Source organism: Haematobia irritans, chromosome 2 (assembly GCF_050003625.1).
Source record: "Haematobia irritans isolate KBUSLIRL chromosome 2, ASM5000362v1, whole genome shotgun sequence".
In the NCBI taxonomy this organism is placed as follows: Eukaryota; Metazoa; Arthropoda; class Insecta; order Diptera; family Muscidae; genus Haematobia; species Haematobia irritans.
In genome coordinates this window covers 149,827,760-149,845,620 of record NC_134398.1, presented here as the reverse complement: position 1 = coordinate 149,845,620, position 17,861 = coordinate 149,827,760, and the positions used below count along the sequence as shown (strand labels likewise).

The window sequence follows — 17,861 nt, the reverse complement described above, 5'->3', positions numbered from 1 at the left end:
CCACCAATGATCCCATACTCATTATTTGTTGGCTGCCAAGCTATTAATTTGCTTATGTCTAGTTACTCCTAACTTTGGCCTTCTAGAAGTCATTCTCTGTAACATATAAAAGATCCGATACCCATTACACGTTTACTTCCAACAGAAGGGAACGCGGAATGACCTCACGTGTAGCTTAAGTTCACCTTTTGGTGCCCACATCACATATATGTGTCGTAGGCCAGTGGATGAGTGTAGGACTACCAATAACGAGGACCCCGGTTCAAATCCCGACGGAGCAGAAAAATAAAAATACACTTGAGGTAAATATTAAAATCAAAAAAAGAAGATAAACTGTATAGGAAAAGTAAGTCAAATTAAATTCTAACGTAAAAGGTATGAGGGCAAATGTTCAGTTCATAGACAACCTTGCCTTCAAAATATTTATTTTTACACGCTTTCTTTTACGCCTTCCTGACCAGTCCTGTTTGAGGGCCTTCTTTGGAAGGCATAATTTTTGTACTTAGTATGAAGGCCTGATAACATGGCATCGACGACACCACCTCTAGAAGGCATACGAATAGAAGCGAGAGGCAAGGCCTTGGTCTCCAATCCAATCCAATGTTATTTTGAAATGAACACGTAATGCAGCGCCCAGGCCTTATAGCTACCCGGACAGCACTTCCATCATCGATTCCACGTCCCTTCCATTTCCCGCTGGGAAACTTTATGTACATATGTGGGTGTTAATGTACTTCAGATAAGGGTTTACTTGCCAACCAATAGTTAGTAAAATTATGTAGCATGTATATCGGTGTGTATAACATTTTTGGGGAATGGTATTCCGTCAGGAATATTCCGGAGCAATTAGAAAGATAAACATGAATTTGAAAAATGAAAGATTTTTCTATCATTTACTTTATAATAATCATTGATTGAAGGTTTGAATTTTGAGAAAATTTTCTCAAAATTTTATTTCTGTAGAAAATTTTGTCAAAATTTTATTGTTATACAAAATTATCTCAAAATTGTATTTCTGTAGAAATAAAATTTTCTAAAAATGTTATTTCTATAGAAATAAAATTTTCTAAAAATATTATTTCTATAGAAAAAAATTTTCTAAAAATGTTATTTCTATAGAAAATCTTGTCAAAATTTTATTTCTACAACTTTTTGGAAAAAAATATTTCTATAGAATTTTTTGGAAAATTTTATTTCTATAGAAAATTGTTCACAAAATTTTATTTCTATAGAAAATTTTGTCAAAATTTTATTTCTACAGAATTTTTTGGAAAATTTTATTTTTATACAAATTTTTTGACAAAATTTTATTTATATAAAAAATTATATCAAAATTTTATTTCTATAGAAAATTTCGTCAAAATTTTACTTCTATGGAAAATTTTGTCAAAATTTTATTATATAAAAAATTATCTCAAAATTTTATTTCTATGGAAAATTTTGTCAAAATTTTATTTCTATGGAAATAAAATTTTATTTTATTAGAAAAAGTTGTCAAAATTTTATTTCTTTGATTGAAGGTTTGAATTTTGAGAAAATTTTCTCAAAATTTTACTTCTGTAGAATTTTTTTTCAAAATTGTATGGCTATACAAAATTATCTCAAAATTTTATTTTTATAGAAATAAAATTTTCTAAAAATGTTATTTCTATAGAAAATCTTGTCAAAATTTTATTTCTACAGAACTTTTTGGAAAAAATTATTTCTATAGAACTTTTTGGAAAATTTTATTTCTATAGAACTTTTTGGAAAATTTGATTTCTATAGAAAGTTTTAGTCAAAATTTTATTTCTATAGAAATTTTTTGACAAAAATTTATTTATTGTTGTTGTTTTTGATTTCAGATTAAAACCATGCATTGACTAAACTACAAGTGTAGCTTAACCAACAGAGAAAAATAATGTTTGTCAAATTTATTTGGGCAAAGCCCTATAGATTGCAAGATGGTTGGATGGACGCACGTTTCGGAATTACCACATTCCTCACCAGCATCATCTACTTGCAGCAAAACTATCAACCAATTATCAGAATAAATTCAGGCAGTTTACTAAACCCAACAATGAACCACACTTGAACCTTCCGAAAAAAGGTTTTATATGATAGCCGGTTTATACCGAAATAAATTCGTACAAATCATCGATTTGAGTGCAGTTGGCTGGGTTTATTTTGAGCGTGCTTCCTCTGTTTCTCATTCGAAAAAACACCAACAATAAGAAAACAACATTTTATTTATATAAAAAATTATCTCAAAATATTATTTCTATAGAAAATTTCGTCAAAATTTTATTTCTATGGATAATTTTGTCAACATTTTATTTATATAAAAAATTATATCAAAATGTTATTTCTATAGAAAATTTTGACAAAATTTTATTTCTATAGAGAAGTTTAGGCAACATTTTATTTCTATAGAAAATTGTTGACAATTTTATTTCCACAGAAAATTTTTGAGAAAATTTTGTTGCTATACAAAATTTTCTCAAAATTTTATTTCTATAGAAAAATTTCGTAAAATTTTATTTCTATACAAAATTTTCTCAAAATTTTATTTCTATAGAAAATTTTCACAAAATTTTATTTCTATAGAAAGTTTTTTCAAAATTGTATTTCTATAGAAAATTTTGACAAAATTTTAGTGCTATAGAAAATTTTGTCAACATTTTGTTTTTTAGAAAATTTTTTCAAAATTTTATTTCTAGAGAAAATTTTGTCAAAATTTTATTTCTATGGAAAATTTTGTCAAAATTTTATTTCTATGGAAAATTTTGTCAAAATTTTATTTATATAAAAAATTATATGAAAATTTTATTTTATTAGAAAAAGTTGTCAAAATTTTATTTCTTTGATTGAAGGTTTGAATTTTGAAACAATTTACTCAAAATTTTATTTCTATAGAATATTTGGTCAAAATTTTATTTCTGTAGAATATTTTGCCAACATTTTATTGCAATACAAAATTATCTCAAAATTTTGTTTCTAAAAATGTTATTTCTATAGAAAATTTTGTCAAAATTTTATTTCTATAGAAAATTTTGTCAAAATTTTATTTCTGTAGAAAATTTTGTCAAAATTTTATTTCTATAAAAAATTTTCGTAAAATTTTATTTCTATAGAATATTTTGCCAACATTCTATTGCTATACAAAATTATCTCAAAATGTTATTTCTAAAAATGTTATTTCTATAGAAAATTTTGTCAAAATTGTATTTCTATAGAAAATTTTGTCAACATTTCATTTATATAGAAAATTTTCTCAAAATTTTATTTCTATAGAAAATTTTGTTAAAATTTTATTTCTATGGAAAATTTTGTCAAAATTTTATTTCTATGGAAAATTTTGTCAAAATTTTATTTCTATAGAAATTTTTGTGAAAATTTTATTTCTATGGAATATTTTGTCAAAATTTTATTTCTATAGAAAATTTTATCAAAATTTTATTTTTATAGAAAATTTTCGTAAAATTTTATTTCTATAGAATATTTTGCCAACATTATATTGCTATACAACATTATCTCAAAATTTTATTTCCAAAAATGTTATTTCTATAGAAAATTTTATCAAAATTTTATTTTTATAGAAAATTTTCGTAAAATTTTATTTCTATAGAAAATTATGTCAAAATTTTATTTCTATAGAAAATGTCAAAATTTTATTTCTATGGAAAATTTTGTCAAAATTTTATTTCTATAGAAATTTTTGTGAAAATTTTATTTCTATGGAATATTTTGTCAAAATTTTATTTCTATAGAAAATTTTATCAAAATTTTATTTTTATAGAAAATTTTCGTAAAATTTTATTTCTATAGAATATTTTGCCAACATTCTATTGCTATAAAATATTATCTCAAAATTTTATTTCCAAAAATGTTATTTCTATAGAAAATTTTATCAAAATTTTGTTTTTATAGAAAATTTTCGTAAAATTTTATTTCTATAGAAAATTATGTCAAAATTTTATTTCTATAGAAAATGTTGTCAAAATTTTATTTCAAAATTTTGTCAAAATTTTATTTCTATAGAAAATTTTGTCAAAATTTTATTTCTATAGAAAATTTTGTCAAAATTTTATTTCTATAGAAAATTTTGTCAAATCTGTATTTCTATAGAAAATTTTGACAAAATTTTATTTCTATCGTAAATTTTGACAAAATTTTATTGGTATAGAAAATTTTCTCAAAATTTTTTATCTATAGAAAATTTGTAGAGTATCTCTTAGTTAACGAGGAATATTTTACAAACGGAATGATCAAGATCGCATAATGCCCATTTTATGGTGAAGGGTATAAAAATGCACTCAACACGGGTTATCTGATATAAAGTAAAAATACAACCAAGTCATATTAAATTCATTATGGGAATTATTTCTAAGCAATTGCTTGCATAACTTGAAGACAAAGAAAATTAATGTGTCAGACACGTATTGCAAAAAAAAGACGATATTGATTTATAACAATAAGTAGCCCATAAACCGAAATAGAAAAATTATACAGAAATTGTATTGAATCACTTTATACCACAATGAAGATACTAGAAAATAAAAATAAAATATTCTATCATACAAAAACTAAATTAACTTAGCGATAGATACAAGAAAGTTATTTGTACCTATGTATAGTTTGTAGCATATGTCGTTACCTGGATTCCATTTTTATGTTTATATTTTTTATGTTATGTTTTTTGTGTTAAGCTCATTGTAGTTTTATCATCAAATTCAATTTAAAAAGTTTACATTAATTCGATAAGTCTATCGTAACATCTTAAAATCCTATTCAGACTTTGTAATTCGAATTAAAAATTCCATACAAATTGAAAATCATATAGTCAATTTAAATTGTCCACTCTGCTTGTGTTATATGTATTATCATATTCTCATGAAAATCCAATTTTCTTATTATGTAGAATTATCTAGAAGCACGTATTGTTCACATTATGAATTATCCATAAGACGGTTGTGGAAGTGTTCCTCTACTCATCGCTCTATTAAATCCAATATTCAACACGTGTCAACTATTTTGATTACTCCATGAAAAACATCATAAATACAGTTTAATCGGATTTTATGTTTATTAACTGTACTAAATCTATTGCACGCAAATCACTAATGAAGTTTATACAATTAGAAATACAATAAGGTGGATTCAATGATTTTGACTTCCGACTTTTTTAAAAAATTTATATAAATAACGACACAATGCATAGAAAAAAAATTCACCAAAAATATTCACGTAAAAATTTAATCGAATCAATAAATTTTTTAATTGAAACAAAACTCACTCACAAAAAATTAATAGTAGCAATTAATTTTTTAACTGGATCAATTAATTTTTTAATTGACTTCGGTGATTGAAACCACTTCAATTTAAAATTAATTGGATCAATCAATTTCGTGATTAAATCCAAAAATTATTTTTTGTATGTGGTTCCACATCCCTCTTTCGGGCATAATTCTACATCTGCTGAATGGATAAAGATATCAACATAATTTTTTCTTTTTGAAACATGGCTAAGGTGGTTCCTTCTAAGTTTGCAAAGTGGTGGGTCCACTAGGTCAACGGACTGGCCTTCACTAAGAAAAAGCAAATGAAGGAACACCAAAAGAAATAGTATTTCAGCCGCGAAACTTCCTATGTGGCATGCGTGGAGATTCTATTTAGCATTCGTGGAGAATATCTCAAGATCTATATGCGACGATATACAGGCGAAAAACCATATAAATGTCGATCTGTAAGAAAGGATTTCCTCGAAGTACGGTTCTGAAAATGCACGAAAGGTGAGTAAGCAACCATTTTTCGGGAAATATATAGATTTTTTTAATTAACTCGTGTTTTCCATAAAACTAGAAAGAATGTTTGTAATTTATGTGGCAAAGGATTCCATCGTCCTTACAACCTCACTATACACATGGGGTATGTACTGGTGAAAAAACTTATAAACCTATAAAACCTTTACCTAGAGTAATGATCTTAAGGCTCATATAAAACGTCATACTGGTCAACGTGATAAATGTTGTGTAGCTTTTCTACAGCGATACGGTCTAAATGTCCATTTGCGATCGGTCCATGGTATAATTGTAACTTCATTTTCGGGACGTTTACAAAGGGCTGATCAAGCAACTATAGGAGTTGAAATGCGGTTATAAAGGGTGATACGGTCAAAATTTGGTCAATATAAACTTGACGTATTTCTTTCAATTTTGCATTTAAAAAACCTGAACACCCCTCATTTTGAAGGTGTGTGTAGAATGTTGCTCCTATTTTGATTTTGGAATTCACTTTTCAGTTGTCAAAATGCCGTCCAAGCAAGAAGAGCAGCGTATCAAAATTTTGCTCGCGCATCGCGAAAATCCGAGCTACTCGCACGCAAAGCTGGCAAAATCGCTAAAAGTTGCCAAATCAACCGTTACAAATGTATATAAAGTGTTTGGGGAACGTTTGTCGACAGCCAGGAAGTCTGGATCGGGGGGAAATCGAAAACTGGAAGCCGCTGAGACGACAAAGAGAGTTGCCGGTAGTTTCAAGCGAAACCCTAACCTCTCTCTCCGAGATGCCGCAAATAAGCTGGGTGTATCGTCTACAACCGTGTATCGAGCCAAAAAACGAGCCGGACTATCGACTTACAAGAAGGTAGTGACTCCAAATCGCGATGATAAACAAAATACGACGGCCAAAGCGCGATCCCGGAGGCTGTACACGACGATGCTGACGAAGTTTGACTGCGTGGTAATGGACGACGAAACCTACGTCAAAGCCGACTACAAGCAGCTTCCGGGACAGGAGTTTTATACGGCAAAAGGAAGGGGAAAGGTAGCAGATATTTTCAAGCACATAAAACTGTCAAAGTTCGCAAAGAAATATGTGGTTTGGCAATCCATCTGTACCTGTGGTTTGAAAAGCAGAATTTTCATAGCTTCCGGGACTGTCAACCAAGAAATTTACGTGAAAGAGTGTTTGAATAAACGTCTGCTGCCTTTCCCGAAGAAACACGGTTGTTCCGTACTGTTTTGGCCGGATTTGGCATCTTGCCATTACGGTAAAAAGGCCATGGAGTGGTACGCCGCCAACAACGTGCAGGTGGTTCCCAAGGACAAGAACGCTCCCAACACGCCAGAGCTCCGCCCAATTGAGAAATACTGGGCTATTGTCAAGCGGAACCTAAAGAAGACCAAAAAAACTGCTAAGGACGAGCAGCAGTTCAAGGCAAACTGGCTTTCTGCGGCGAAGAAGGTGGACAAGGTGGCTGTACAAAATCTGATGGCAGGTGTTAAGCGTGAGGCCCGGCAATTCGGATTTGGAAAAGCGAAAGCCCAACTGAATATTTTTCCTGAATTTTATACTAATTGAACTTGAAAAAGAAATTTAATTTGGTTTTTTAAATAAACGATTTCACCGATTTACACGCGTTTTCCCTTGACCAAATTTTGACCGTATCACCCTTTAAGAAACACTTGGGTGCCTATATGTTATATATTAAAAGTTGTAGACTCCATAATTTTGAATTTTAAAAAAGTACTGGATTTCGACCAATTGTTTCATTAGTAACATTATGCTCTATCGTAACATTCTTTTTTTTTTAGGTTTCCCTCCATTTGTTTTGCTTGTTTCTTTGAGAACATGAAGTGGTATATGAGTTCTTTTCATGCCGAAATTGGCAAAATACCGATTGCTAAGCCGACCGCCTTTCAAAAAAGCCTCATATGCCCTCTAACCCACAGTAAAAGCACATCGTACCATTCTAAACAGCAGGGACATATGTATGCAAATTACAAAAAAAAAAAGCTCTGTGAAAAATGGGTGCCGCGCGAGCTCACATTTGACCAAAAACAACAACGTGTTGATGATTCTGAGCGGTGTTTGCAGCTGTTAACTCGTAATACACCCGATTTTTTTCCGTCGATATGTGACAATGGATGAAACATGGCTCCATCACTACACTCCTGAGTCCAATCGACAGTCGGATGAGTGGAAAGCGGCCGGTGAACCGTCTCCGAAGCGTGGAAAGACTCAAAAGTCCGCTGGCAAAGTAATGGCCTCTGTTTTTGGGATGCGCATGGAATATTTTTTATCGATTATCTTGAGATGGGAAAAAACATCAACAGTGACTATTATATGGCGTTATTGGAGCGTTTGAAGGTCGAAATCGCGGCAAAACGGCCCCATATAAAGAAGAAAAAAGTGTTGTTCCACCAAGACAACGCACCGTGCCACAAGTTATTGAGAACTATGGCAAAAATTCATGAATTGGGCTTCGAATTGCTTCCCCACCCATCGTATTCTCCAAATCTGGCCCCCAGCGACTTTTTCTTGTTCTCAGACCTCAAAAGGATGCTCGCAGAGAAAAAATTTGGCTGCAATGAAGAGGTGATCGCCGAAACTGAGGCCTACTTTGAGGCAAAACCGAAGGAGTACTACCAAAATGGTATCAAAAAATTGGAAGGTCGTTATAATCGTTGTATCGCTCTTAAAGGGAACTATGTTGAATAATAAAAACGATTTTTGACAAAAAAGTGTTTTTCTTCGTTAGACCGGGGACTTATCAGCCAACCTGTTATGTCCCCACTTTGTAATTTTGGGGATTTTTTTGCTGTGTCTAGTAACACATTTCTTTGGGTGTAGTTTGTTGTAGGAATTATTACCTCATCGACTGTGACATTGGATCGCCGGTGTACTTCTTTTATCCATGTAGTATAACTGAGAAAATCAGCAAGATAAATAATATTTAACCGGTAGCAATTCTAAGTAAGTAGTATTTAAATTATTTTTCCTAATTTTGAAAAAAAAACAACAAAAAATTCAACAAATATACTCTGAAACGAAAGCTGTGTAAATAAATAGAATTCCGTCATCAGTTGCAATTTTTAATTTCAACTTAAGTACATATGTATGTATGCGGTATGTCACGGTTTGATAAGCACATAGTAATCAACTACATAATACTCGTACAACAAATACCAATGGAATTTTGAACCGGCCGGATTCTAACATAAAGACGTCACATCATACAGAGACTGGAAGATGGGGTAATATTAGTGGATATTGAGTGACTCATGGGTGCAAGATTAGCAAGATTAGTATAAACGTTAATAATATTGTTTAAATATCAATACAAACATGGTTGTATAGATTGTTAGACTGCTTTCTTAATTACCCCAAAGTGGCACTTGAAAAATAAGGTGTATATACTGTTCCCACAGCAACACATAAAAACAATACAAATGTAGTTTGACGCTTACTCTCTGAAATGGTCTTTGGAAATCAACTAGAATTCGTGGGTACAATTAGAAGCTTTATAGAAAATTTGATAATTACTTTTTCTACGAAAATATTTCATATATTAAAAAAGGTGTATGATTTTGGATTAAAATAAATCGTATCAAAAATCATATGAATATGTCCCCTAGTATTTATGAAAAGAACCTCAGTAACAGAGTGAAACAAAATCATCTAATTTTTGTGGACATGAAGAACCATGATGATATCTTACATCATGGTTCTTCATTAAGGTTAGGTTAGGTGGCAGCCCGATATATCAGGCTCACTTAGACTATTCAGTCCATTGTGATACCACATTGGTGAACTTCTCTCTTATCACTGAGTGCCGCCCGATTCCATGCTAAGCTCAATGACAAGGGACCTCCTTTTTATAGCCGAGTCCGAACGGCATTCCACATTGCAGTGAAACCACTTAGAGAAGCTTTGAAACCCCAGAAATGTCACCAGCATTACTGAGGTGGGATAATCCACCGCTGAAAAAACTTTTTGGTGTTCGGTCGAAGCAGGAATCGAACCCACGACCTTGTGTATGCAAGGCGGGCATGCTAACCATTGCACCGCGGTGGCTCCCGTGGGTTAGTTCCGGTCCCAGGACAGTATTACCGACTTTAGTCGCATATTGCAACCTTTTTGGAGCCATGCGTCTATTTTTAATCTCCGAAATGTGCGACTTTAATCGCACAAATTTTTGATCAATTATCAATCCAAAAATCTGCAATGAAATTTACTCCCAATATCTCATATATAGAATACTCTGTTTCTAAAATGGAAAATTATGATGTCGAATACGAAAAAAAGCAAAGATTCAAGAAATTACGAAAATGAGTGGGAGCTCCAATAGAAATAAATTAAAAATTAATGATTTTTGCAATAATTCCTTAATTATTATAATAGGTTAAAACTTTAAACCTTCTGGTTAATGTTATTAGCCGTAAATTGACTGGATATATGAGATTGTCCTCCAGGTAATGTAATGAAGTAAACTAACAGATTATATGAAATTACCCTTTACCAATAAAAGCAACTCTTTTGTGCGACTTTTTAAAGAAAATTTTTATAACCTTTTCAAAATGTTCAACGGTAACATTGTCCCAGGGTGTGTTTCACCCGATCCGGGATAAATTTGGTACATGATATTAGTGATAATGATATGCCCGTGCAAAAATTGGCACATATGGGTTCATAATTTTATATGTAGGCCCCATATAAACCGACCCCATATAATTTGTTTTTTAAAGCCTCGTGGAGGAACAAATTTCATGCGACCCTTTTGTAGTTTGGCCCTATAATTCAAAATTGGTTCATATCGATTAATAATGTATATACTCTTCTATTAAAACCATTACCGCGGCATAGGGTATAAGTTTGTGCATGTTGTATGTAATGCCAAGAAGGACCTTAGAACAAAATTTGAAATTAAATTTTTTGTATGCAAAGTACAGCTCGCAGTTTAAGTCCGATAGTTCTTACTACGACGGATCAACAGAGTTCATGAGGATACTGTAGCTGCAGAAATGAAAAGCAACAGGCGCAGTCCGACCACCGCCCATATCACCGGAGGAAATTGACCTCCCACGGCAGACAAAGGTCCAACTAATATCAGGCAAGTGCCGCAGTTTCTACCTACTATCAGTTATCGATTTTTTGTTTGCCCAAGCATTGACTTTTGTTTGCCCAAGCAAACCTACTCGTCTCACAACCAGATCAATCTGCATGCATCCTATCTTAGTCGTAGAATTCCTCGATCTGGAGACAGGCTGATGTACCAACATCGCAAAAGACAATAGCTATTGATTTTGGAAAAAATGGGTTCAAATTTAGATATAGCTGCCGTATATATTAATCACCAATCTGGTCATAATCGACGTTCTTATCAGCCGATCATCTCAAATTTCATACATCCGAATGTTTTGTCTCGTAAACTCAGCAACATATCAGCCAAATCAAGTAAATCGTTTCGATTTTTTTTTGCACAGGGAGTATCATTAACATTTTAGCAATATGTGCGAAATTTGATTCCAATCGGTTAAGATTTATATATAGCTCATGTATATACGTACACCACATTTGGGGAAATATTATGGAACAGTTTTTACCGTAGTGCAATGGGAGCCACCGTGATGCAATTGGTTAGTATGCCCGCCTTGCATACACATGGTCGTGGGTTTAAACTCAGTTTCGACCAAATACCACAAAGTTTTTCAGCGGAAGATTCTTCCAATTCACTTCTGGGTATTTCAAAGCTCTCAGTGGTTTCACTGCAATGTGGAACGCTGTTCGGACTCAGCTATAAAAAGGAGGTCCCTTGTCATTGAGCATTGAGCACCACGGTGGCTGGTGCAATGGTTAGCATGCCCGCCTTGCATACACAAGGTCGTGGGTTGGATTCCAACTTCGACCTAACACCAAAAAGTTTTTCAGCGGTGGATTATCCCACCTCAGTAATGCTGGTGACATTTCTGAGGGTTTCAAAGCTTCTCTAAGTTGTTTCACGGCAATGTGGAACGCCGTTCGGACTCGGCTATAAAAAGGAGGTCCGTTGTCATTGAGCTTAACATGGAATCGGGCAGCACTCAGTGATAAGAGAGAAGTTCACCAATGTGGTATCACAATGGACTGAATATTCTAAGTGAGCCTGATACATCGGGCTGCCACCTAACCTAACCTAACCTTGTCATTGAGCATAACATAGAATCGGTCAGCACTCAGTGATAAGAAAGAAGTTAACCACTGCGGTATCACAATCGACTGAATACCTGAAATATCGGTCTGTCACAATACATAACCTAACCTTACATATATTTTCAACAGGATTTTACTCAAATTGGCGTTGAATTTGATTAGCCAAATATTACCAGAATATGCACATTTTACACGCAATTTCAGTAATGATTTGCCCATATTGTAGTCTTATCATCCTACTCATTGTAATGACCAGGGCTGTGGAATCGAGCCAATTTTGCTTGACTATGACACCGACTTCAGTATTTTTTATCAGCCTCGACTCCGGGTAATAGAACTAAATCAAATTTTAATTACATTCATTTGTCCCTGTACACAATTCCACGTAAATCGCAGTAAAACTTTGGCATCTGGGGTCATATGAGTGTAAATCGGGCGAAATATATATATGGGTGTTATATCTAGATCTGAACCGATTTCTTTCAAAATCATTAGGGTTCTATTCTGACCCAAAACTTCTTATGGCAAATTTAGGTTCGATTGGACTAAGAATGCGACATAAACTTAGATCCCAATCTTGTGTTCACAGATAGACGGACATGGCTAGATCGCCTGAGAGGCCAGGCCTGAAGCTTTTTGTCAAAGACACAATGTGTCTATCTCGTCTCTTTCTTATTGTTGCAAACATATGAACTAACTTATAATATCCCAGTGATGCCAATTTGGTGCTTTTAGCACCAATGTGAGTGCTTTTTGATTTCCAAAAAGCACCAATTTGCCTTTATAGTGCCTTTTCAAAAAAAGCACCAACTTGGTGCTTTCTGACATTTTCATTTAGTGATTTTGGTGCTTTTTCTTTAGAAATGTCAAGGGAGGAGTGACGAATTTCTGAACGTGATAAAGATGTCATTTAAACGTCTGAAAAAAATATTGTGAAATTTGAAAGAGATGAAAATAGAGGTTCATACGAATTCGAAAAACGAAAACTTTGGCATTTTCAATAACTTTTGAACCATTCCAAGTTTAGTCATGAAATTTGTACCAATTAAATTTCTTACAAATAAGAACTATTATATTATGTACAATTATGGTTCAGAAAATAGTGGTTGAGAAAAAATTAAAACTGCGTGAAATTAATACACAAAAGTTGGAAGTTTTTTGTTTGTTTTTGTTTTTTTTTTTTAGTAGAGCATTGAAGGAAGGAGTGGTTCTTTTTGCCCTTCGGGATTTGGCATCACTGTAATACCTTTTTCCACTGTGTGGCGCAGGGTATAAATAGCCGATATCTACAAAACTACACTAATTTGATTTTGTGGTGCCAAAATAAAGTTACGATCAATTTCAATTTAATTTCAATTTGTCAATACTTTAGGGATCATAAATTCTGGCAAATTTCAAGCTGGCAAAAATGATAGACCAGACTAACATAAACTGCAATAAACGGTCAAGAAACCAAATCGGAAGATCGGTTTATATGTGAGCGTGAAGTCTACAACTAAATTAAAAAAAAAAGTTAAAAATTAAGATAAGTATTTCGCAATGTTACAAATAGAATTTTATGGTGGTTGGCATCTTATATTCTTACCTTCTAGAAAACATAGAATAATCTCCATCATTGGAAGTTGCACCGAATTTACAGCCATTGATCCATATGAATCAAATTTTTGTAAATATTTGTTTAGTTAAAAAAATATAAATATAAACTCTTTTTTTATACCCTGCGCCACACTGTGGAACAGGGTATTATAAGTTAGTGCATATTTTTGCAACACCCAGAAGGAGACGAGATAGACACATGGTGTCTTTGGCAAAAATGCTCAGGGTGGGCTCCTGAGTCGATATAGCCATGTCCGTCTATCTGTGAACACATTTTTGTAATCAAAGTCTAGGTCGCAGTTTTAGTCCAATCGAAATTTAATACAAGTATGTGTTTTGGCTCAGAATAGAATCCTATTGATTTTGGAAGAAATCGGTTCAGATTTAGATATAGCTCCCATATATATCTTTCGCCCGATATGGACTAATACGGTCCCATAAGCCAGTGTTTTACCCCAATTTGGTTGAAATTTTCCACTAGGAGTACAATTAGTAGTGTGGTCAAGTGTGCCAAATTTTATAGAAATCGGTTCAGATTTAGATATAGCTCCCATATATATCGTTCGCTCGATTTACACTCATATGACCACAGTGGCCCATTTTTTACTCCGATTTAATTGAAATTTTGCACAGGGATTAGAATTAGCATTGTAGCTATGCGTGCCAAATTTGGTTGAAATCGGTTCAGATTTAGATATAGCTCCCATATATAGTTTTCGCCCGATTTACACTCATATGACCACAGAGGCCGATTTTTAACTCCGATTTAGTTAAAATTTTGCACAGGGAGTAATCTAATTTTCCTAAACTTCTAATACATATATATCGAGCGATAAATCATAAATAAACTTTTGCGAAGTTTCCTTAAAATTGCTTAAGATTAAAATGTTTCCCATATTTATACCCTTCACCACTACTGTGGTACAGGGTATAATAAGTTTGTGCATTTGTATGTAACGCCAAGAAGGAAAAGTCTGAGACCCATCGTTTAGTATACCGATCGTCTTAGAATTAAATTCTGAGTCGATTTAGCGAGGTCTGTCTATCTGTCTGTCTGTCTGTCTGTCTGTCTGTCTGTCTGTCTGTCTGTCTGTCTGTCTGTCTGTCTGTCTGTCCGTCTGTCTGTTGATGTATTTTTGTGTGCAAAGTACAGCTCGCAGTTTTAGTCCGATTGTCCTAAAATTTGGTATAGGGTCCTGTTTCGGCTCAAAGACGATCCCTATTGATTTTGGAAAAAATCGGTTCAGATTTAGATATAACTTCCATATTTATTTTTCACCGATCTGGTCATAATTGGCGTGTATATCAACCGATCTTCCTCAAATTCCGTACATCCGAATATTTTATGACTCTCGAAAAACTTGGAATATATCAGCCAAATCGGTTCGGATTTAGATATAGCTCCCATATTTTTTGCACAGGGAGTATAATTAGCATTGTAGCTATGCGTGCCAAATTTGGTTGAAATCGGTTCAGATTTAGATATAGCTCCCATATATAGCTTTCGCCCGATTTACACTCATATGACCACAGAGGCCAATTTTTAACTCCGATTTAGTTGAAATTTTGCACAGGGAGTAGAATTAGCATTGTAGCTATACGTGCCAAATTTGGTTGAAATCGGTTCAGATTTACATTTAGCTCCCATATATATGTTTTTCTGATTTCGACCAACATTTTCCTTGTAAAATCGCCACTGCTTTGTCGAAAAGTTGTAAAAATGACTCTAATTTTCCTAAACTTCTAATACATATATATCGAGCGATAAATCATAAATAAACTTTTGCGAAGTTTCCTTAAAATTGCTTCAGATTTAAATGTTTCCCATATTTTTTACTAAAATTGTGTTCCACCCTAGTGCATTAGCCAACTTAAATTTCGAGTCTATACATTTTGTAGAAGTCTATCAAATTCTGTCCAAATCGAGTGATATTTAAATGTATGTATTTGAGACAAACCTTTATATTTAGCCCCCAACACATTTGACGGATGTGATATGGTATCGAAAATTTTGATCTACAAAGTGGTGCAGGGTATAATATAGTCGGCCCCGCCCGACTTTAGACTTTACTTACTTGTTTTTTACTAACATTGTGTTCCACCCTAGTGCATTAGCCGACTTTAATTTCGAGTCTATAGATTTTGTAGAAGTCTATCAAATTCTGTCCAGATCGAGTGATATTTAAATGTATGTATATGGACAAACCTTTATAACATATATAGCACGCAAAACATTTGACGGATGTGATATGGTATCGAAAATTTAGATCTACAAAGTGGTGCAGGGTATAATATAGTCGGCCCCGCCCGACTTTAGACTTTCCTTACTTGTTTTAATTAAGTTCGGCCGGAGTCAGAGTCATGCAATATTTTTATGACTCCAGCAAAATCTTCAGACTTCTACTCCACAGCCATTTCGACAGACAGACAGAAAATTCACAGTATCGGTTATGATTTAGATATGACCCCGCCTTGTGTAAAGGGTTCCGATTTACCCCAAAACCCACCTTTAGCTTTAGTTTTTTTTTTACAAACATTGGATTACGTACCAGCGCGTTAACCGGTACGATTTCCAGAGACTTCGTAGGAGTATTAAAATTTAGTTTAGATTCAAATATTTTATATGGAATTATGAACTGTTATATAGCTCCCATAAAATTTGTAGTATTTGAGATGCATCAAAAACTTTGATTACTTTTTTACTTTAGTCTCTGTTAACCGTTAACATAGCTCTGCAAGCTGTTAAAATAGCTCTGTTATACTTCGTTCACACTGGACTCGAAATCTCGATTTGAGGAGTCTTAAGGTCTAGTTTGCAAAATTTCAAAATTTATCTCTGCACACATCTCATGTTTCTGTCCGCAATACAAGGTATATTAAATAACAATTTAAATAAATTTTCTTAGTACTTACGGTTCTTTCAAAACTGGTGCTATTTTATATAGACAATCGAGGAACTGTTGATCCAAACACCAAACACTCGGCTTCAACGGTTGACTGTTGACATTCAAAATGCGGAATAAAATGCAAAGTATCACCGCAATAGCGGTCAAGAAAGCGGTTGACATTGTTAATAGACTTTGTACTAAATGCTGCCGGTCGTAGGGATTGATAAATGGAAATTGTGCGAACACTTCTCGTATGAACTGTGATTCTGGTAAACGGTCATAGAGAGAACACTGTATCAGCGGATAGTAAAAGAGCATGCAGGTACGTTTCCAAGGAAATGAAAGGAGATAGGAAAGATGGATAAACAAAAAAAAATATTAAATTGGGGCTATGTGGGATTTGAGGTGTGTGTGTGAGGGTGGGACAAATTAGGTTATAAGGGAAATCCTTTCTGGGAAGGATAATATTTTGTAGCAATAGCAACTTTGAGGAAACACCGACTGTTTTCGCAAAGTTTTTTTTTGTTTCGATTCTCTTCTTGTGACGAATGACCTCTTCTTCGTTGAGAGACCGACTGTGATAGGCGTTAGATGTGGGCTTGTTGTTTGTTTGTATGGTGTGTGCGGTTTTGTTTCTGTTGTTTTTGTTTTGTGTGTATGTGTTTTTCTTTTTTCTCCGTAAACCTTTTTCTGTTCTATTTCTCGTTTGCCACAGGGGGAGGGGGCTGTCTTTCTTTCACCACTTTGATTTATTTGAAGTGACACACCAACATTACATATCAATATTAATTTATTGCAATTTAGATTTTCTATGTCGCTAACTCACGGCATTTACTCACTCTCGTTTTGTTTTTTGTAATTACTATTTCAATTGCTTTTATTTGTGTTTTTTGTTTTTATTACTTTTTCTTGTATGTAACTGTATACGATATAAAATTTTGCGTTTTCAACTTCCAGAAACTTCTTTTCGTTGTCTGTTAGATTTTTTTCGTTAACTTTCCCTAAAAGAAGTTTTTAATTTGTATATATAGATGAACACAGAATTTAATTTTGCATGGAACTTTAAAAGTAATTTGTATTGGTATTGGTATTTGTGTTTGTTTTCGTTTTTATTTTATTTTATTCAATTTTGTCGCTGTTGCAGCTTTGTTGTGGTCGGTCAATTCAATGAATGCAAGCGAGCCCATTGAAGTTGTTTTTATTTTTGCTTGTTGGAAAATTTCATGGGAAAACAGCTGTAGTCAAACGAAAAGTACTTTTCGGTACATCCCGTGATGGAATGTACAAATACGAGAGCGCCTTTGGTTCGATACTAGGGTGGATCACATGTACCAAATTATCTGTAAGACAAAATGCAGTACGCGCAAACTTGGATCGCAAATATAAGATGGTTGTCTATGACGCTATAGTCCTAGGAATTTATAA

The 17,861-nt window shown here is 33.2% G+C and overlaps 1 protein-coding gene across 7 annotated transcripts in view; it reads right to left on the bottom strand.

The window, feature by feature from the left end:
* Nucleotides 1-17,624, bottom strand: part of Hydr2 (abhydrolase domain-containing protein 2) — a 78,166-nt gene extending 60,542 nt beyond the window's left edge. The window contains exons 1-2 of one of the 7 annotated variants that reach the window (XM_075296607.1): nucleotides 17,121-17,624; nucleotides 16,462-16,727 (exon numbers count right to left, since the gene is read on the bottom strand). In XM_075296607.1, the coding sequence (XP_075152722.1) occupies nucleotides 16,462-16,616 (155 nt within the window). In that variant the 5' untranslated portion in view covers nucleotides 16,617-16,727; nucleotides 17,121-17,624. Of the gene's footprint in view, nucleotides 1-16,461 lie in introns of all 7 variants that reach the window. The other 6 variants (XM_075296608.1, XM_075296606.1, XM_075296609.1 and 3 more) reach the window with 6 other exon arrangements.
* Nucleotides 17,625-17,861: the final 237 nt, after the last annotated feature.